This window comes from Dermacentor silvarum, chromosome 1 (genome assembly GCF_013339745.2).
Source record: "Dermacentor silvarum isolate Dsil-2018 chromosome 1, BIME_Dsil_1.4, whole genome shotgun sequence".
NCBI classification, from domain to species: domain Eukaryota; kingdom Metazoa; phylum Arthropoda; class Arachnida; order Ixodida; family Ixodidae; genus Dermacentor; species Dermacentor silvarum.
Genome location: NC_051154.1, coordinates 377,809,140 through 377,823,594, shown reverse-complemented (window position 1 = coordinate 377,823,594; position 14,455 = coordinate 377,809,140). Strand labels below are relative to the sequence as shown.

The following is a 14,455-nucleotide window of genomic DNA, read 5'->3' as shown; positions in this document are numbered from 1 at the left end:
TTACAATGGTAAAATGTGTTCTTTCACCGTTTTCATTACTTAGAGGCAGAATGCAACGTTATTGATCAGGAATTCAACGAAAGTGAGGTACGCACGGCATTACATGATTTAAATAGTAGGTCAGCATCGGGCCCGGATGGCATCTCTAACAGATTGCTTAAGAATTTGGACGACGACTCCATAAAATATCTGACCACATATATTAATGAATTATGGAAGAATGGGGTTTATCCAGAAGAATGGAGGACGGCCTGTACTATCTTAATACCAAAGCCGGGCAAACAACTCAACTTGGATAACCTCAGGCCAATTTCGTTAACATCATGTCTAGGAAAGACAATGGAGCATGTCATATTGAACAGGTTAACGAAATATGTGGAGGACAATGACATCCTACCGTATAATCTGATTGGTTTCAGACCAGGCTTGTCCACACAAGATGCCATGTTGTTAATCAAACATAAATTGCTTTTAGCCAGTCCAAAGCAAACTAGAGCTCTCTTGGGGTTGGATGTCGAAAAAGCTTTTGACAAAATTAAGCATAGAGCAATACTTGAGGTCATTTCTGAACTGGGATTAGGCAGAAAACTATATGAAGTGGTTAAAGCCTTTCTTGGCCATCGCTCAGCACACCTTAGATTCGGGGACATTAAATCAAAGAAGATGGATCTCGGTGACAGAGGGACGCCACAAAGGTCGGTCTTGTCACCTATGCTTTTCAACCTGGCGATGTCAAAAGTGGCAAAGGGGTTAAAGGGATAGAGGGCATTAACTTTACCATTTATGCAGACGATGTGACAATATGGAACGCTGAAGGAAGTATGGGACAGGCGGAAGGCAGACTTCAGCAGAGCATTTATGACGTAGAGTCCATTTTAGAAGACATGGGACTGAAATGCTCTGCTGAGAAGTCTGAACTCCTAGTACTCAGTAACAGAAAAAGGGGTAGAAAACCGAGGGGATATGTTCCTGAGGAAGAACCCAGGTTAGTACTAACCACGAAGGCAGGCAAAACTATTAAGCAAGTCGAATCCATTAGAGTCTTAGGGTTATTCCTGGAGGCAAACGGGGCAAACGGAAAAACAATACAAAACATCACAAGCAAGACTGAGGAGGTAATAAGACTGCTAAGGAGAATCACTAACAGACACAGAGGGTTGGGAGAGGAGAGTGCCATAAGACTGGTCCATGCTTTCGCCTTGTGTCACTTCTCATATGTGGCAGGGATGTTTAGATGGACACAGACAGAACTAAAGAAGTTGAACAGATTAATTAAAAGGCTTGTCAAAACAATAGTGGGATTGCCGGTTAGCACACCGGATGATAAATTATAGAAACGAGGGCTCCACAACACAATAGCCGAAATAATTGAAGCTCAGCAAATTGCCCACAGAGAGAGGCTTTCCGAAACAAGGTCAGGTAGAGCAATACTCGAAGAGCTAAGCTGGTACCCAAACGAATTCGAAAATTCGGAAGATACAGTAGAACTAAAATATAGCATAAGAGAGATCATCAAGACGACTCCTTTTCCCAGAAATATGCACCCGGTGCACAACCTGGAAAGAAGAAAGGCAAGGGCCAAAGCTCTCCTGCAGGAGATAGAACAGGACAGAGAACATGCGGCTTTTGTAGATGCTGCATGGGTCAAAGGAAAGAAAGCCTTTACGGCAGTTGTAGTAGATGCAGATGGACTCACTCGGGATGCTATTACAATCATGACTAAAGAAGCGACAGTGGCAGAACAAGTAGCGATAGCATTGGCTTTAAGAAATAATAAGTGGACGCGAATTTACAGTGACTCTAAGATTGCTATTAGACATTTTGCCAAAGGCTTTGTAACCAAAAGGGCTGCCCAGCTGATCGGTGAGATGGACAGCCAAGGGATCGAAATCCGCTGGTTTCCTGCACACATGGGGTTTGTCGATCCATCTCGGAGGAACTTGAACGAGGTGGCTAACGCAGCTGCACGAGGACTTACTATCCGTGCACTACGCGACCAGGACCCCAATAATATGCTGGAGGAGAACAGGGACCGATTATTTACATACAATGAAGTCACGAAGCATTACTACATGAACAGAAGGTAATTCCCAGTGCCACACGCTAAGCTCAATAGAGCTCAAGCGGTGACTCTGAGATTGTTACAGACAAGAACTTATCCTAGTCCAAACTTTATTAACAAGCTATATCCAGAAAGACAGGTACCAATCAATTGCGAGAAGTGTAATGGCATCATTATTCTGGATCATATGCTTTGGCAATGTCCTGTGGCTTTCACAGACTGCGACAAGGAAAGAGACTGGTGGCGGCGAGTGCTTCACAGTGGAGTGCTTTTAGATCAAGTACAGGCCGTCCAGAAGGCCCACGACACGGCGGTAAGGTTAAACCTTAATGTCCCGACGTGGGAGCCGCCTGCGTCATCCTGAGGGTTGATCTTCAGGACCTGAATAAAGTTTATCATACCATACCATACCGTTTTCATTCATTCTGTGAAAAAAAAAAGATTCTAAATAATTGGAAGGCGATTCAACCTCCAGTTGAAATCTATCAATCACAAAGTCTTCCTGGGCGGCCTGGCAGTAAGGTAGGGGAGGAGTCACTGCACACGGCACTCTATCGCGTCACCCGTCGCGTGAGGGAAGTAGGAGGAGCGTTGGACTCTTAATTTTTTTTACTGTGCTGGCTTAGCAATGTCATCTTATCTCACTATATCTTCTTACTTCTATCTTATCGATAGCAAGGTTCAGCGTTGAGCTTGGACTCCTCGGTCGGTGTTCAAGTATAGGCGGGTGCGACATCTTGGCGCGACGCGGGCCCTGCAACGCCGTTACCGGGTCACCATATTTGGTCTCTCAATGCTCGGCATGTCATAGAACACAGAGCAAAAGCAATTATGAAAATTGCCGTTTCCAAGGCCTCCGCGATCTAATCTCGAAGGTGATGGTGTCACTTTTATGGTTACAACTTACCGCTTCCGCGAGGAGCGCGGGCGAGATGTTGCAAACATGTGACGGGTCGTTCCCATGCTTGCGACATCTCACCGGTGTTACAACTCTGCAACACCTAAAATCGTTTCAGAACATAAAGCTGTAACATTTTTTTATAGCGAAGCTATATACCTATGCCAACCAACGCTTCTTTCGTGTGCCCAGCAAAAAAACTTCCGCCAAAGTGGGCCGATCCTGGCTATAGTGCAGAAAGGGTCAAGCTTCCGCTAAAGTGGGCCGATCCTGGGGATAGTGCAGAAAGGGTCCAAGCTCATTGGCACATATCAGGGACGAAAAAGAGAGAAAAATAAGAAGAAAGAGAAAGAAAGAGAGAAAGTAAAAGAAAGCGAGAGGGAAAAAAAGAAAGAAATAGTGAGAGAAAGAAAGATAGAGAGCGAGAGAGAGACAGAAAGAAAGAGAGAACGAAAGAAAATCACCACGAAAGTCAGAGAAACAAAGAGAGAAAGAGAGAGAAAGGAAGAAAGAGATATAGAAAATAAGAAAGAGAAAAAGAAATAAAGAGAGAGAGAGAGAGAGAGGAACAGAGAGAAAGGGAGAGAAAGAAAGATAGAGAGAAAGAAAGAAAATCACCACCAAGGTCAGATACACACACGACAAGCTTCGCTTATCCCTATTTTCTCGACAGGGGAAGGGCAGGTGATATTTTGCAGTACTCGCCATATCTTACGAACCGAAAAAGCACAAGCCATTTCTAACCGATCATCATAGGAGCACACATTCACGTCACGTCCTGTCGATTACCCACTCAAAATCACCGCATCGAGGCGATGTCATCGGGCCTGCTCAACAAGCTTTCTCTGCTGCTGGATAGAAGTAACAGTATACTATCAGCTACGAAACGTCTGACAACGCTGGCGTGATGAAGAATGCTTCCAGTGGTGCTTGCACGCGTCGCAAATCGGCGATGCACGAGGTGCGACAAACGTGAAACCGTCCGCGTTCGGAAAACTCCCCAAGGGTCTCCACGCACTGGCTTGCACACGGAAAATTCTCAAGTTTGCTCTATTCTGCCTCGTGATGCATGCCTGTGTGGCGTAACGGTTAGAGTAGCGGGCAGTACCGTGTTCGAATCCCGAAGGCGAACATTTTAATTGCGCAGCTGTTCTTAGTCGAGCGTGCGCCATCGATGACGCCGCCGTCACGCAGGAGCAGAGCCAGAGAGGTCACGTGACCCGCTCGACGGGAGGAGAGGAGCCGACCAATCGGAGCGCGCGCTGGGGAGGAGGAGGAGAGGCGCCGCGATATAATAGCAGGTGTTTGCGCCGCGCGCTCTTCGCACGACGGACGCCGCTCGGCGTCAATCGCTGTTAAAAGAAACATACGCGACAATCGCAGAAACAGAACGACCATAGGTCCACTGTTTCGACAGATTTAACTGCGTGGAACTGACTGCATTTTTTTCTTAATGTTTATAGAATTCTTTTTAAAAATTTATATGCTCACATATATATCGGGAACATCACGGCGACCACTGGTCCCAGGGGCAACATACCCAGTAGCACATATTGGCCCACATTTTTTAGGCTGCACCATATCGGGGATCGGCCCACGATAAAGGTTAGAAACATACCCGACACGGCAAAGTGGTGGTAACTCGCTAAAAAAGGGTTTGTCTTTAATACCTGAGAAATAAAGACCAAAGTTTATTTGCTAAATTTCTTGAAATTGTAGCGCCTGTGCGTGTTACCTCACAAATTCAAACTATTTATTCTCATATTTGGGCCATTTTGGCTTCAGATGACGTAGCATAATGTGCAATAAGGTTGATCCTTTGGTTCCTTTACATTGCAATGTAGTCCATAATTAATGAAAAATAGCTCACTGTAGATCTACGCATATTCTCTCGAAATCCATGACACCTTTGGCGAGACACAGTGGGGAACCTCAGGGCAGCGCCACAACCCAGATTTCGCTTTTGCGCACTCTGCCTGCCTTACTAAGTCTCCTTGTCACAGTGGAAAAGGATTTTATGCCATTCATGAAGCATAATTATTGTGCATCTGTAAAAATGAAATTATCCGCTAACATAAAATCTAGTTAATAAAATTATGTGTCACAACAATTTTTTTAATTAGATGTAGAAAATATCTTTAAAATATTGCTCTACAAGTGCGTCAATCCCGAGTAGTGTAGCCAGACAGCCCGCTATTGGAAGATGATCGCATAAAGGCTTACATCGACTGTGAAAGCTAAGGCAAAGAAGCATCTTTTGCAGATGCTTTCGTTGTTAGAAGGAAACTAAAACGAAGCCAAGGAGTTCCGTTGTAAGGAACAGCTACTGGCAGAATAATTTCTAAATATAGAGGGTAGGGAGTAGAGGGGGGGGGGGTGCGCTTTTTATACCACCATGAAGAAAACTAAGATGGAACTACTATAGGATGGTGCACTTCCTCTGGTGCTAAGAAACACAGACGCAGAGAAACTACTCAGAAACTCTGCACATAATTGCTGATCTTTCGGCTCACGTGCACTCAAGCCCTAAGTTGACATAAGAGCAAATTATCTTCTGCATATACTGACCACGACATTCATGGGCAGACTATGCAAGACATCTGAGATGCTTTCACAGAGTTTTCCTGCTGAAAAGGTCCTCGAATGTTGTCCTGAGGATGTGCTCCAAGCGTACACATGAACTTGATTATTTCGTTTTGAGGCTCATGCAGAGATGTCCGTAGGAAATCCTAACGTACTCACGTGTACGTCCTTAGGATGTCCTCCGAATTTTATGAGGTTGTTTGGGATGGATCATTGTGAATAGGAGCATTACCAGGATTGTCCTCCATGTCGTTTTCCAACCGTAAAAGGTCGGATCCTATGTCCCGTGATAAGTGAAGCACACAGCAACAAAAGATGGAGATGCAGCACATCACCACGTTCAAATAATTCACGCAAACTGGATGAAATAATATTCCACTTGAAGTTTTGTACTCAAGTTGCACCAGTCTACATTTCGCATGATTTACTTAAGAAAACTCCACTTTATTGGGTACATTTGCATCTTTTGTTTGTTTGTTTGTTGTTCAGCTTTTTAGGCTCTGTGAAAAAAACGAGCAGCAAATTTTTTCCTAAAATTCTGTTTTTTTCCGCGCTCACATATCTCTTCCCCCAGGTCTACAGCACATCTTGCGTAGTTCTCCCAGACTGCTCATCAATGCGCCACTATCTGTCTTCTTCTTCTTCTTTCTGGGGTTTTACGTGCCAAAACCAGTTCTGATTATGAGGCACGCCGTAGTGGAGGGCTCCGGATTAATTTTGACCACCTGGGGTTCTTTAACGTGCACTACAACGCAAGCACACGGGCGTTTTTGCATTTCGCCTCCATCGAAATGCGGCCGCCGCGGCCGGGATACGATCCCGCCACTATCTGTCGAATTTGGGGCTACACCTATGGTCATCTATGGTCCGCATCACAGTTGCGTGTTATACTTCATCAAACATAGCAAACCATACATGTACACTGTAACATGCATGCTTCACACAATTTATGCCGTGGGGAAAACTTTCGAATTTAATAAAAATGGGACTTTTTGATTTATGAACCAACTAGTGGGCTACCGGAAGAGCATGCGGCCTCTGAGTGTCAGAGGAACAGTGAAGTGTACACAAATAGGCTTTCATGAATATGATAGTGAAATGTGTATTACCCATGGAAGCAGAGTGCATTGTGAGAGCCCGAATCAGAAAGCAAGACAATAATTAGCGGCAGAGAAACGCAATACAGCGCCACCACCGACGACAGCAGCTAAACATTCTGACACCACATATCTCGCGCGCGACAGCACGTGTGCCTCAAAGAGCTAGCTAGCGTTCGGCAGCGAACGTTGCCATTCGAATGAGTGGAAAAACGAGCGAAATAACTAAAAGAAGCTATTTGCTGGAAAAAGACAGAAAAAGCCAAATAAATGAATTCAATTCATTAAAGGAAATCTGTGCTTGAAGGCATATATTTGCTGCAGTGAGGATATTGTTCTGAAATGGCACTTGAGGATGTGCGCGGCGTCGGCAAGAGAGACAGCTGGACAAGATGGCGTGGATACACTAAAGCCTCTGTCCTCAGTCTCCACTTTCTCTTTTTCAGCGCCCGCATCTTGCACAACGCGCGTCTGAATGTAAGTATAATTTCTTTCTTAACGCTGCCTCGGGACACCTTGTGACAATACATATGTAGCGTTTGTTGCTTCGTTACGTAATTCCATGAAGAACAGAGCCGGTGACCGGCTCATCTGTAGCGGTAGTACAGATGGCTATTCGCATACGCTGACTCGATATATTTGTGCAATCCTGTGTTATGCCATGTAAAGCGATGACGTAATTTCCGTGAAATGGAAGTCTGCGGAAGAACTCGTGAAAAAACAGCTTGTGCGATGAAAGCTAGGCAGATTGACAAATACATTTTATAGCCTGTGATCACGGCAAGGATTGGCGGACGAACGTAATTCAAGTAATCTTTCATAAGGACGCCGTGTGCCACTTGCTTTATATGACATCTTCAGCCGATATTGACGAGGAAAATACTTTGCTTTTCGCGGGGAAACTATTTTTAAGATTGAGGTACACGAAGGACTTTTTTCATCTAACGTTGGTGGCAGCGTCCACAAGTTTCTGAGGAACGAGTGGAAAGACTACTGTGCACAAAGTGCAACAGCAAAGAAGAAACGTACGGTCGACGCTTTACAGCTCCTTTTAAATTGCACTGCCACATACGACATTCGAAGGCACCTTTCTCGAGGACTCATATCACCTACTGACCTGGATCGCCTGCCGACGTAGATTCGCGGACCTCATTTTAATTTACTCCTCTCCTATATCATGGATTCTGTCCCGGATTCCTTGATATATATATATATATATATATATATATATATATATATATAGACGCGGCAACAGCCTAGGTACGGAGGCCAGTATTAAATTTTTTTAATAAAGACTTCGTTACCAGCAGCTTTTAAAATCAAAGACTAACAAGGCAGGAGATTTTAACGACTCTTGTGGAATACGAGGCAATGCTTTAACTCCTAAATATGTGTCGTCACTGGGCGAAAACATTCATTGCTAAAACGTCAGTGTGAGCCTTTCCGTGGAACATGTTTGCTCTGGCTATCAGCCACCAGCAAACAAGAAATTGTTGTCGTATAAATGAGCGCATATACGCAAGTTGTGAAACAACGTGGGACCGAAAATCTGTGCCTTGAATCAGCGCGTCGGTCTCCCAGCTGCGCAACCGGCACTGCAGCGTGGGTTCGATGTATACGCTACCGATAGTAAGCTAAGCTTTTGTGTTAATATAGTAGCATTATCTGGGAGGTCTGTGTTGTTTACTAGTTTGTAAAGGCCGTGACGGTGCACACAAAGGCATGAACAGTGGGTCGATGACGTTTGCTCGAAAAGTCCTCATCATTATCCACCCATTAAGACGCCCCTTCCAAAACCAAATTAGACACACCCACCGCGGTGGCGCAGCGGCTACAGCGCTGTACTACGGCGCACGAGGTCGCAGGTTCGACTGCCGGCAGCGGCGGCCGCATATTTATGGGTGTGAAATGCAAAAACGCCCGTGTAATTGGATTTAGATGCAATCTGTTGCATGTTGTAAAGATAAATCAGAAACTTTTAACTATGACATCTTTACTAGCCCCAGTGTTACTTTGGGACGTTAAACTCCATACATCAATAAATCAAATCAAATTAGATACCTGCCGATTGCACCATCTAGTACCAACGCGCATCTGTTTTCTATTTTTCTACGCGCTTCAGATCAGCCGCCAATAGAAAACAATGTCCCATTAAATGTTCTTGCCTACAGTAAACAATCTCACATCATTGCCAAACTGGCCTTTTTCATGGATAAGAAGACAATTTTGTAGCGTGAGCGTAAGCTCAAGGGCGCAGCGTTTTCCATACGCGAGGATCTTTGCTTGGCAGCGCGACAGACACGAAGAAAGCTGTTAGAATTCGCGAGAGCTCAGAACAAGTCGTTTAAGCTCTTTGAAGATAAGCTGCGCATCGAGAATGAAACCTACGTCTATGATGTCGTCACCAACGCAGTTGCACGCTCACGCAGATAGCTAGAAGTAAACTCACGCGCATGTAGGCAGAAAGAGCTGCATCAGCCTTTCACTCCTTCATCATTACCAGTATCATTCGCCAATATCAGAAGTATTCTTTTTAAACGTGATACGGTCTCTTCTTGCGTCGATGATAGTCATTCAGATATTCTTGTCTTCACTGAGACGTGGTTAAACGCTGGCATCACTGACAGCGAAATTCTTTCTCGTACGAACGGCTACAATATTTATCGACATGATCACACGGACGGAAGGGGCGCTGCTGTTCTTCTTGCCATTAAAAGATACATAGTGTCATACGCCTTTGCTTCGTATTCTAAAATTTAAATTGCCTGAGTAATTTGCATATTTCATTCCACAAAAGTATTTTGATCCGGAGCTGTTACCACTTTCCCGATTCTCATCATTACTTCTTAGCTGAGTTGCGCAGTAGCACTGTGCCATTGAAATCTGTTAGGCTAGTACAGTGTATCACCCGCCGCGGTGGCTCAGTTAGCTAAGGCGTCGCACTGCAGAGTACGACATCGCGGGATCGAATCCCGGCCGCGGCGGCCGCATTTCGATGGAGGCGAAATGCAAAAATACCCGTCTGCTTTCGTTGTAGTGCACGGTAAAGAACCCCAGGTGGTCAAAATTAATTCGGAGCCCTCCACTACGGCGTGCCTCATAATCAGAAGTGGTTGTCGCACGTAAAACCCAAGAAAGAAGAAGTACAGTGTATCGCACTAGTGATCTCACTCTTCCATTAATTAACTGAGGGAACTTGTATTTTTCTTGTAATCACTCGGCTGACTTCATTAACTTTACTTTAAACTTCAAAATACGGTAGACCTAATTTTAAAAACTGTACCTGAAACAATTGTACACGTATATTATTTGAATGGGTTTAGTGACCACAAATTACTACAAGTAACTCTTGCTATCCAGCTGCCTTTTGCGGGAGCTGAATAGAAGAAAATTAGAGATTATAATACAGCCAACTACAACGCCACTGACATGGAACTTATTCCCTTTTTTTATAGTGTGTTATTACCTTCTCTTTACAGTCTCTGAGTAGAAGAAAACTGGGTTCTTTTCAACATTAAGATGTTGGGATTAGTAGAAAAGCACGTCCCTTTGATAACTCTAACTAATGATAAAGAAAAACGGGCAAGTTTGCACTCGGTCGCGCAAAGCATAGGCACAGCGAAACTTACTGGCTGCTACTGCTAGGTATTAACTTGGTTGCCCTGCTAGGTCTTAACTTGGTTTAACTTAATTACGCTTGTAGGAAGGTATTCTCGAGCGATCATTTTCGGAGGTACCTTACCTTTCACCACATTTCGCGTGACTAGCGCTAGACGCGTCGGCGCCTACGAGCGACAGCGCTCCTGGCATGCCACAAACACAGGCAGGCTAACGAAGTTTGGTACAGTGCCAAGAACGTTGTCGCTTGGCGACGCCGAACGCGAAGGTGACATTGCGCGTGACTAGCGCTGGACGCGTCGGCGCCTACGAGCGACAGCGTTCCTGGCATGCCACAAACGCAGGCAGACTAACCAAGGTTGGCACAGTGCCAAAAACGCTGTTGCTTGGCGACGCCGAACGCGTTGCAGGCTAGCCGCTCGATATCAATCGGCCATCTTCGCTGTGTCTTGAGCTTTGCACGGCCTAGTGAAAACTTTCGCCATTTTTTTTTCTCCTGGCTCAGCGTGCCGCGGAGAGAAAAGATGCTGGGGTCGGGTAGGCAGAGAGCTGGGGAGGAGGAGACCGCGTGCACGCGGTCTCTTCCTCCTCCTCCGGGTTGCCATGGCTACGGCGCGGCAGTTTCTTGGCACGCGCCACAAATTACGGATGGCTTAAACAGCTTGGCTGTTAAAAACAACTCCGTGGTTTAAAAAATTTCAGGACGTTTAAGCTTCACCTTTAAGAGTGGAACGATAGCGTTATCGGGCCCCGTTCGAGCCCCGCTATCGGGCTTCGTTGTAAGCTGGCTTTCCCACAGCAACCCAAACGTGGGAAAGCCAGCATACAAAGACCAAGCTTACACCGGTCCCCTTAAAGTCGGCTTCACTTTTAAACAGAAATACATTGGTGGGAAGACCTTTTTCCAGGGGCAACATAAGTCATGTTATATTAAAATGTGGAGGCCCTAGCACTTTCTTAATTATTTTATTAATTGTTTGCTATTGCCCCGACGCGTGCGCTAGTCCAAAACGCATTAGGCAGGCGAAGTTCCAATTAGACCTGCCGAGGATGCGGGCACCATCTGGATATCATTTTCGCAAGTAAACTACCCGAGCGCGCAGCTGTAGGCCTGGTAGAAATGCTGGAAAAGGAGTTTGTGTTTGAGTTTCCTCGTAACAGAATTATGTTTTCTCGTACATTCAAATTACAATCCGACGCCACCATGTCTGTAGGTTGTGGTTGTCTTACTTTACTGTTTTTATGACGGATTTCACTGTGAGAAATCCAATTTTTGTTCACCCAGACCTTGCACCTTGTGGAGGGCCTGCGCGGTTGGGGTGGTTCGGGATTATTTTCACCGCCACGGACGCCGACATCGCACACCGGCGCCGATGCCGGATTTTCTGCAACACGGGGCCCTTAACGCTATCGCGTTGAGGGGCTCTGCGCCGACTAAGAAATAAAAAAATTACATCTTCCCGAGGGGAACCATGGGCTCATGCGGAGCATCGCGGTCGTTATGACGGCGTTAATTACGTTGTTATTACGGTGTTATTAACGTTGCTAACTTGGGGTTATTACGTTTTTATTACGTGTTAACTTGCGTTGGTCACCATCACATCGCGCGCTCGCGGTCGCGTGCAGCATCGGGAGCAGCCTCTCGTTGTTGACGTTTACACGCGGCTTCCCGTTCTCGTACTTCGGGTTCCGCCGCTCGCTTCGTACGTTTACGTTGAACTTCACGGTCCCGAACCTCAGGTTCTGTTGCTCGACGTTCTCGAACCGACGCTGCTTCACGTTGCCGAAGCTCAGGATCCGCTGCTCGACGTTCACGAACCAACGCGGCTTCACGTTCTCGAAGGTCGGGTTCCGCCGCTCGCTTCGTACGTTTACGTTGAACTTCATGGTCCCGAACCTCAGGTTCTGCTGCTCGACGTTCTCGAACCGACGCTGCTTCACGTTGCCGAAGCTCAGGATCCGCTGCTCGACGTTCACGAACCAACGCGGCTTCACGTTCTCGAAGGTCGGGCTCCGCCGCTCGCTTCGTACGTTTACGTTGAACTTCATGGTCCCGAACCTCAGGTTCTGCTGCTCGACGTTCACGAACCAACGCGGCTTCACGTTCTCGAAGGTCGGGTTCCGCCGCTCACTTCGTACGTTTACGTTGAACTTCACGGTCCCGAACCTCAGGTTCTGCTGCTCGACGTTCACGAACCAACGCGGCTTCCCGTTCTCGAAGCTCAGGATCCGCTGCTCGACGTTGACGTTTCGAAGCGGCTTCGCGTTGGCGAACTGAATCTGGATCCGCTGCGCGTCGCCGACGTTTACGTTCTGCGTCGCGAGCTCTTCTCTGCGCAGCCTTGTCTTCAGAGGTGCTCGCGGTTCTGTTAATGAACTGGCTGCTGCTGTTTGAAGATGTGCCAGACAGTTCGTTGACAGATTCGTTGGCGTCCATTCAGAGCATCGGACGGCGCAGCGTGACTAAACCGAAGCAGCAACTGAGGCAGCGGCGCATGCACCGGGTTTATATAAGCAGCTGGCGCGGAGAGGAGGAGGAGGAGAGAGAGACGCGCGCATGCGCGCGCTATCGCACAGGTGGCGGATGAAGACACGGAGGGAGAAGCGCGTTATCGAACAGATGGCGTGGAGAGAGGGAGAGGAGGAGAGAGGCGTTATCGCACAGCTGGCGTGGAGAGAATGAGGAAAGGTGCGGACGGACGCCGACGCCAACGACGCCGCGGGACAGGCCGCCGCTATAAGGTGCTCCGCATCTAAAAGCGGTGGCTTTATAAGAAAGCCAAAAATTTCGGGTTCACCTTCTGCTTGGGATGAGTATGAGTAATGCCTGAAGACTACTGTTATGCAATTGCTGCTGGCAAGGAAAAGTATTTTTCTCAAGACTTCCCATCATTCCTTAAGAAGTAGCTTTTCTGGTCCTCCTATCTGAATACATGGGAAAGGATAAATCGTTTTTCTCGGCAACCACTGAACCAAATATGATGAGATTTGTTGCATTGAAAAGAAGAAGGAAAAATCTAGTGACGGTTGGTTGCAAATTTTTGATGCAGGTTGTCAATTTTTAATAAAAATTGACAAGAACCGCAACTTTTAAGAAAACGAAACTATCAAATTTACAACGCTGTAACTCATCAATGAAAAAGGATCGCAGGGGGCCATATCAGGAGAGTAAGGAGCCTATTGAACTACAGGAGTCGGGTTTTTCGCCAAAAAAGTCTGAATCAAGTGGGAGGAATGTGCAGGAGCGTTGTCGTGATGGATGTGCCCATTTCCTGTTGGCCACAAATCCGGTCTCTTGCGCCGCACAGCATCACGTAGGCGATGGAGGACATCCCTGTAGTACTCTTTGGTGATTGTTTGACCCTGTGGTGCGTACTCATGGTGTACCACACCACGGGAGTCAAAGAAAGCAGTCAGCATCACTTTGACGTTGCTGCGCACTTGGCGGACCTTCTTTGGTCTTGGTGACGTGGAATGCTTCCGCTGCGACGACCGGGATTTGGTTTCCGGGTCGTACCCGTACGTCCAAAACTCGTCACCAGTGATTACCGTGTTCATGAAGTCAGGGTCACTGTTTGTAGAATCCAGCATGTCCTGTGAGACTTCAACACGAAGTTGCTTTTGCTCCACCGTGAGCAGCTTCGGCACGAATTTCGCCGCAACTCTCTTCATGGCCAAATCTTCGGTCATAATGGAGTATGCAGAAAAAGTGCTGATGCCCATCTCTTCCGCAATTTCTCGGATAGTCACACGACGGTCCCGCATCACCACAGCGCTCACTTCGGCAATGACCTGGTCATTTCGGCATGTTGATGGCGGAAAGAAGCGTGGCTCCCTCTCCACCGATTTTCGGCCGTCTTCAAACCGGTTGTACCGCTCCTTAATCTGTGTGCTGCTCATAGCATCGTCACCGAAAGCCGTCTGAATCTTCCGAATGGTTTCCACTTGGCTACTGTCCAGTTTCTGGCAAAATTTGATGCAGTAGCGCCGCTCCAGTCGCTCCGTCATTTTGCTTGCAATAAAGAAACCGACGACAGCATTGCGTCACTCAAACGCTGCGTCCCTGCGACTGACGCTACCAGCAGGAGGGAAAAAATTCGCGCATGCGCACGAAGGCTCAAGGTCGGCTGATGCAAGCGCGCTTGTTTCATATTCATCAGGTGTTCGCAAAAAAAATAAGGTCGGATTCTTTTCTAA

General features: G+C 46.7%; 1 protein-coding gene across 1 annotated transcript; it reads right to left on the bottom strand.

Moving 5' to 3' along the window:
* Nucleotides 1-6,559: 6,559 nt before the first annotated feature.
* Nucleotides 6,560-14,266, bottom strand: LOC125943699 (protein GVQW3-like). Its single transcript, XM_049663164.1, has 2 exons — nucleotides 13,728-14,266; nucleotides 6,560-6,581 (listed from the first exon to the last, which is right to left on the bottom strand). The coding sequence occupies exons 1-2, from the start codon at nucleotides 14,264-14,266 to the stop codon at nucleotides 6,560-6,562; spliced, it is 561 nt and encodes a 186-aa protein (XP_049519121.1).
* Between the last annotated feature and the right edge of the window lie 189 nt (nucleotides 14,267-14,455).

Coding starts and splice junctions, on each gene's coding strand:
- LOC125943699 (XM_049663164.1), bottom strand. CDS start 14,266: ATGACGGAGCGACTGGAGCGGCGCTACTGCATCAAATTTTGCCAGAAA. Junction 6,582..13,727: donor TCGCAGCGGAAGCATTCCAC/GTCACCAAGACC, acceptor TCTGACACTCAG/AGGCCGCATGCTCTTCCGGT.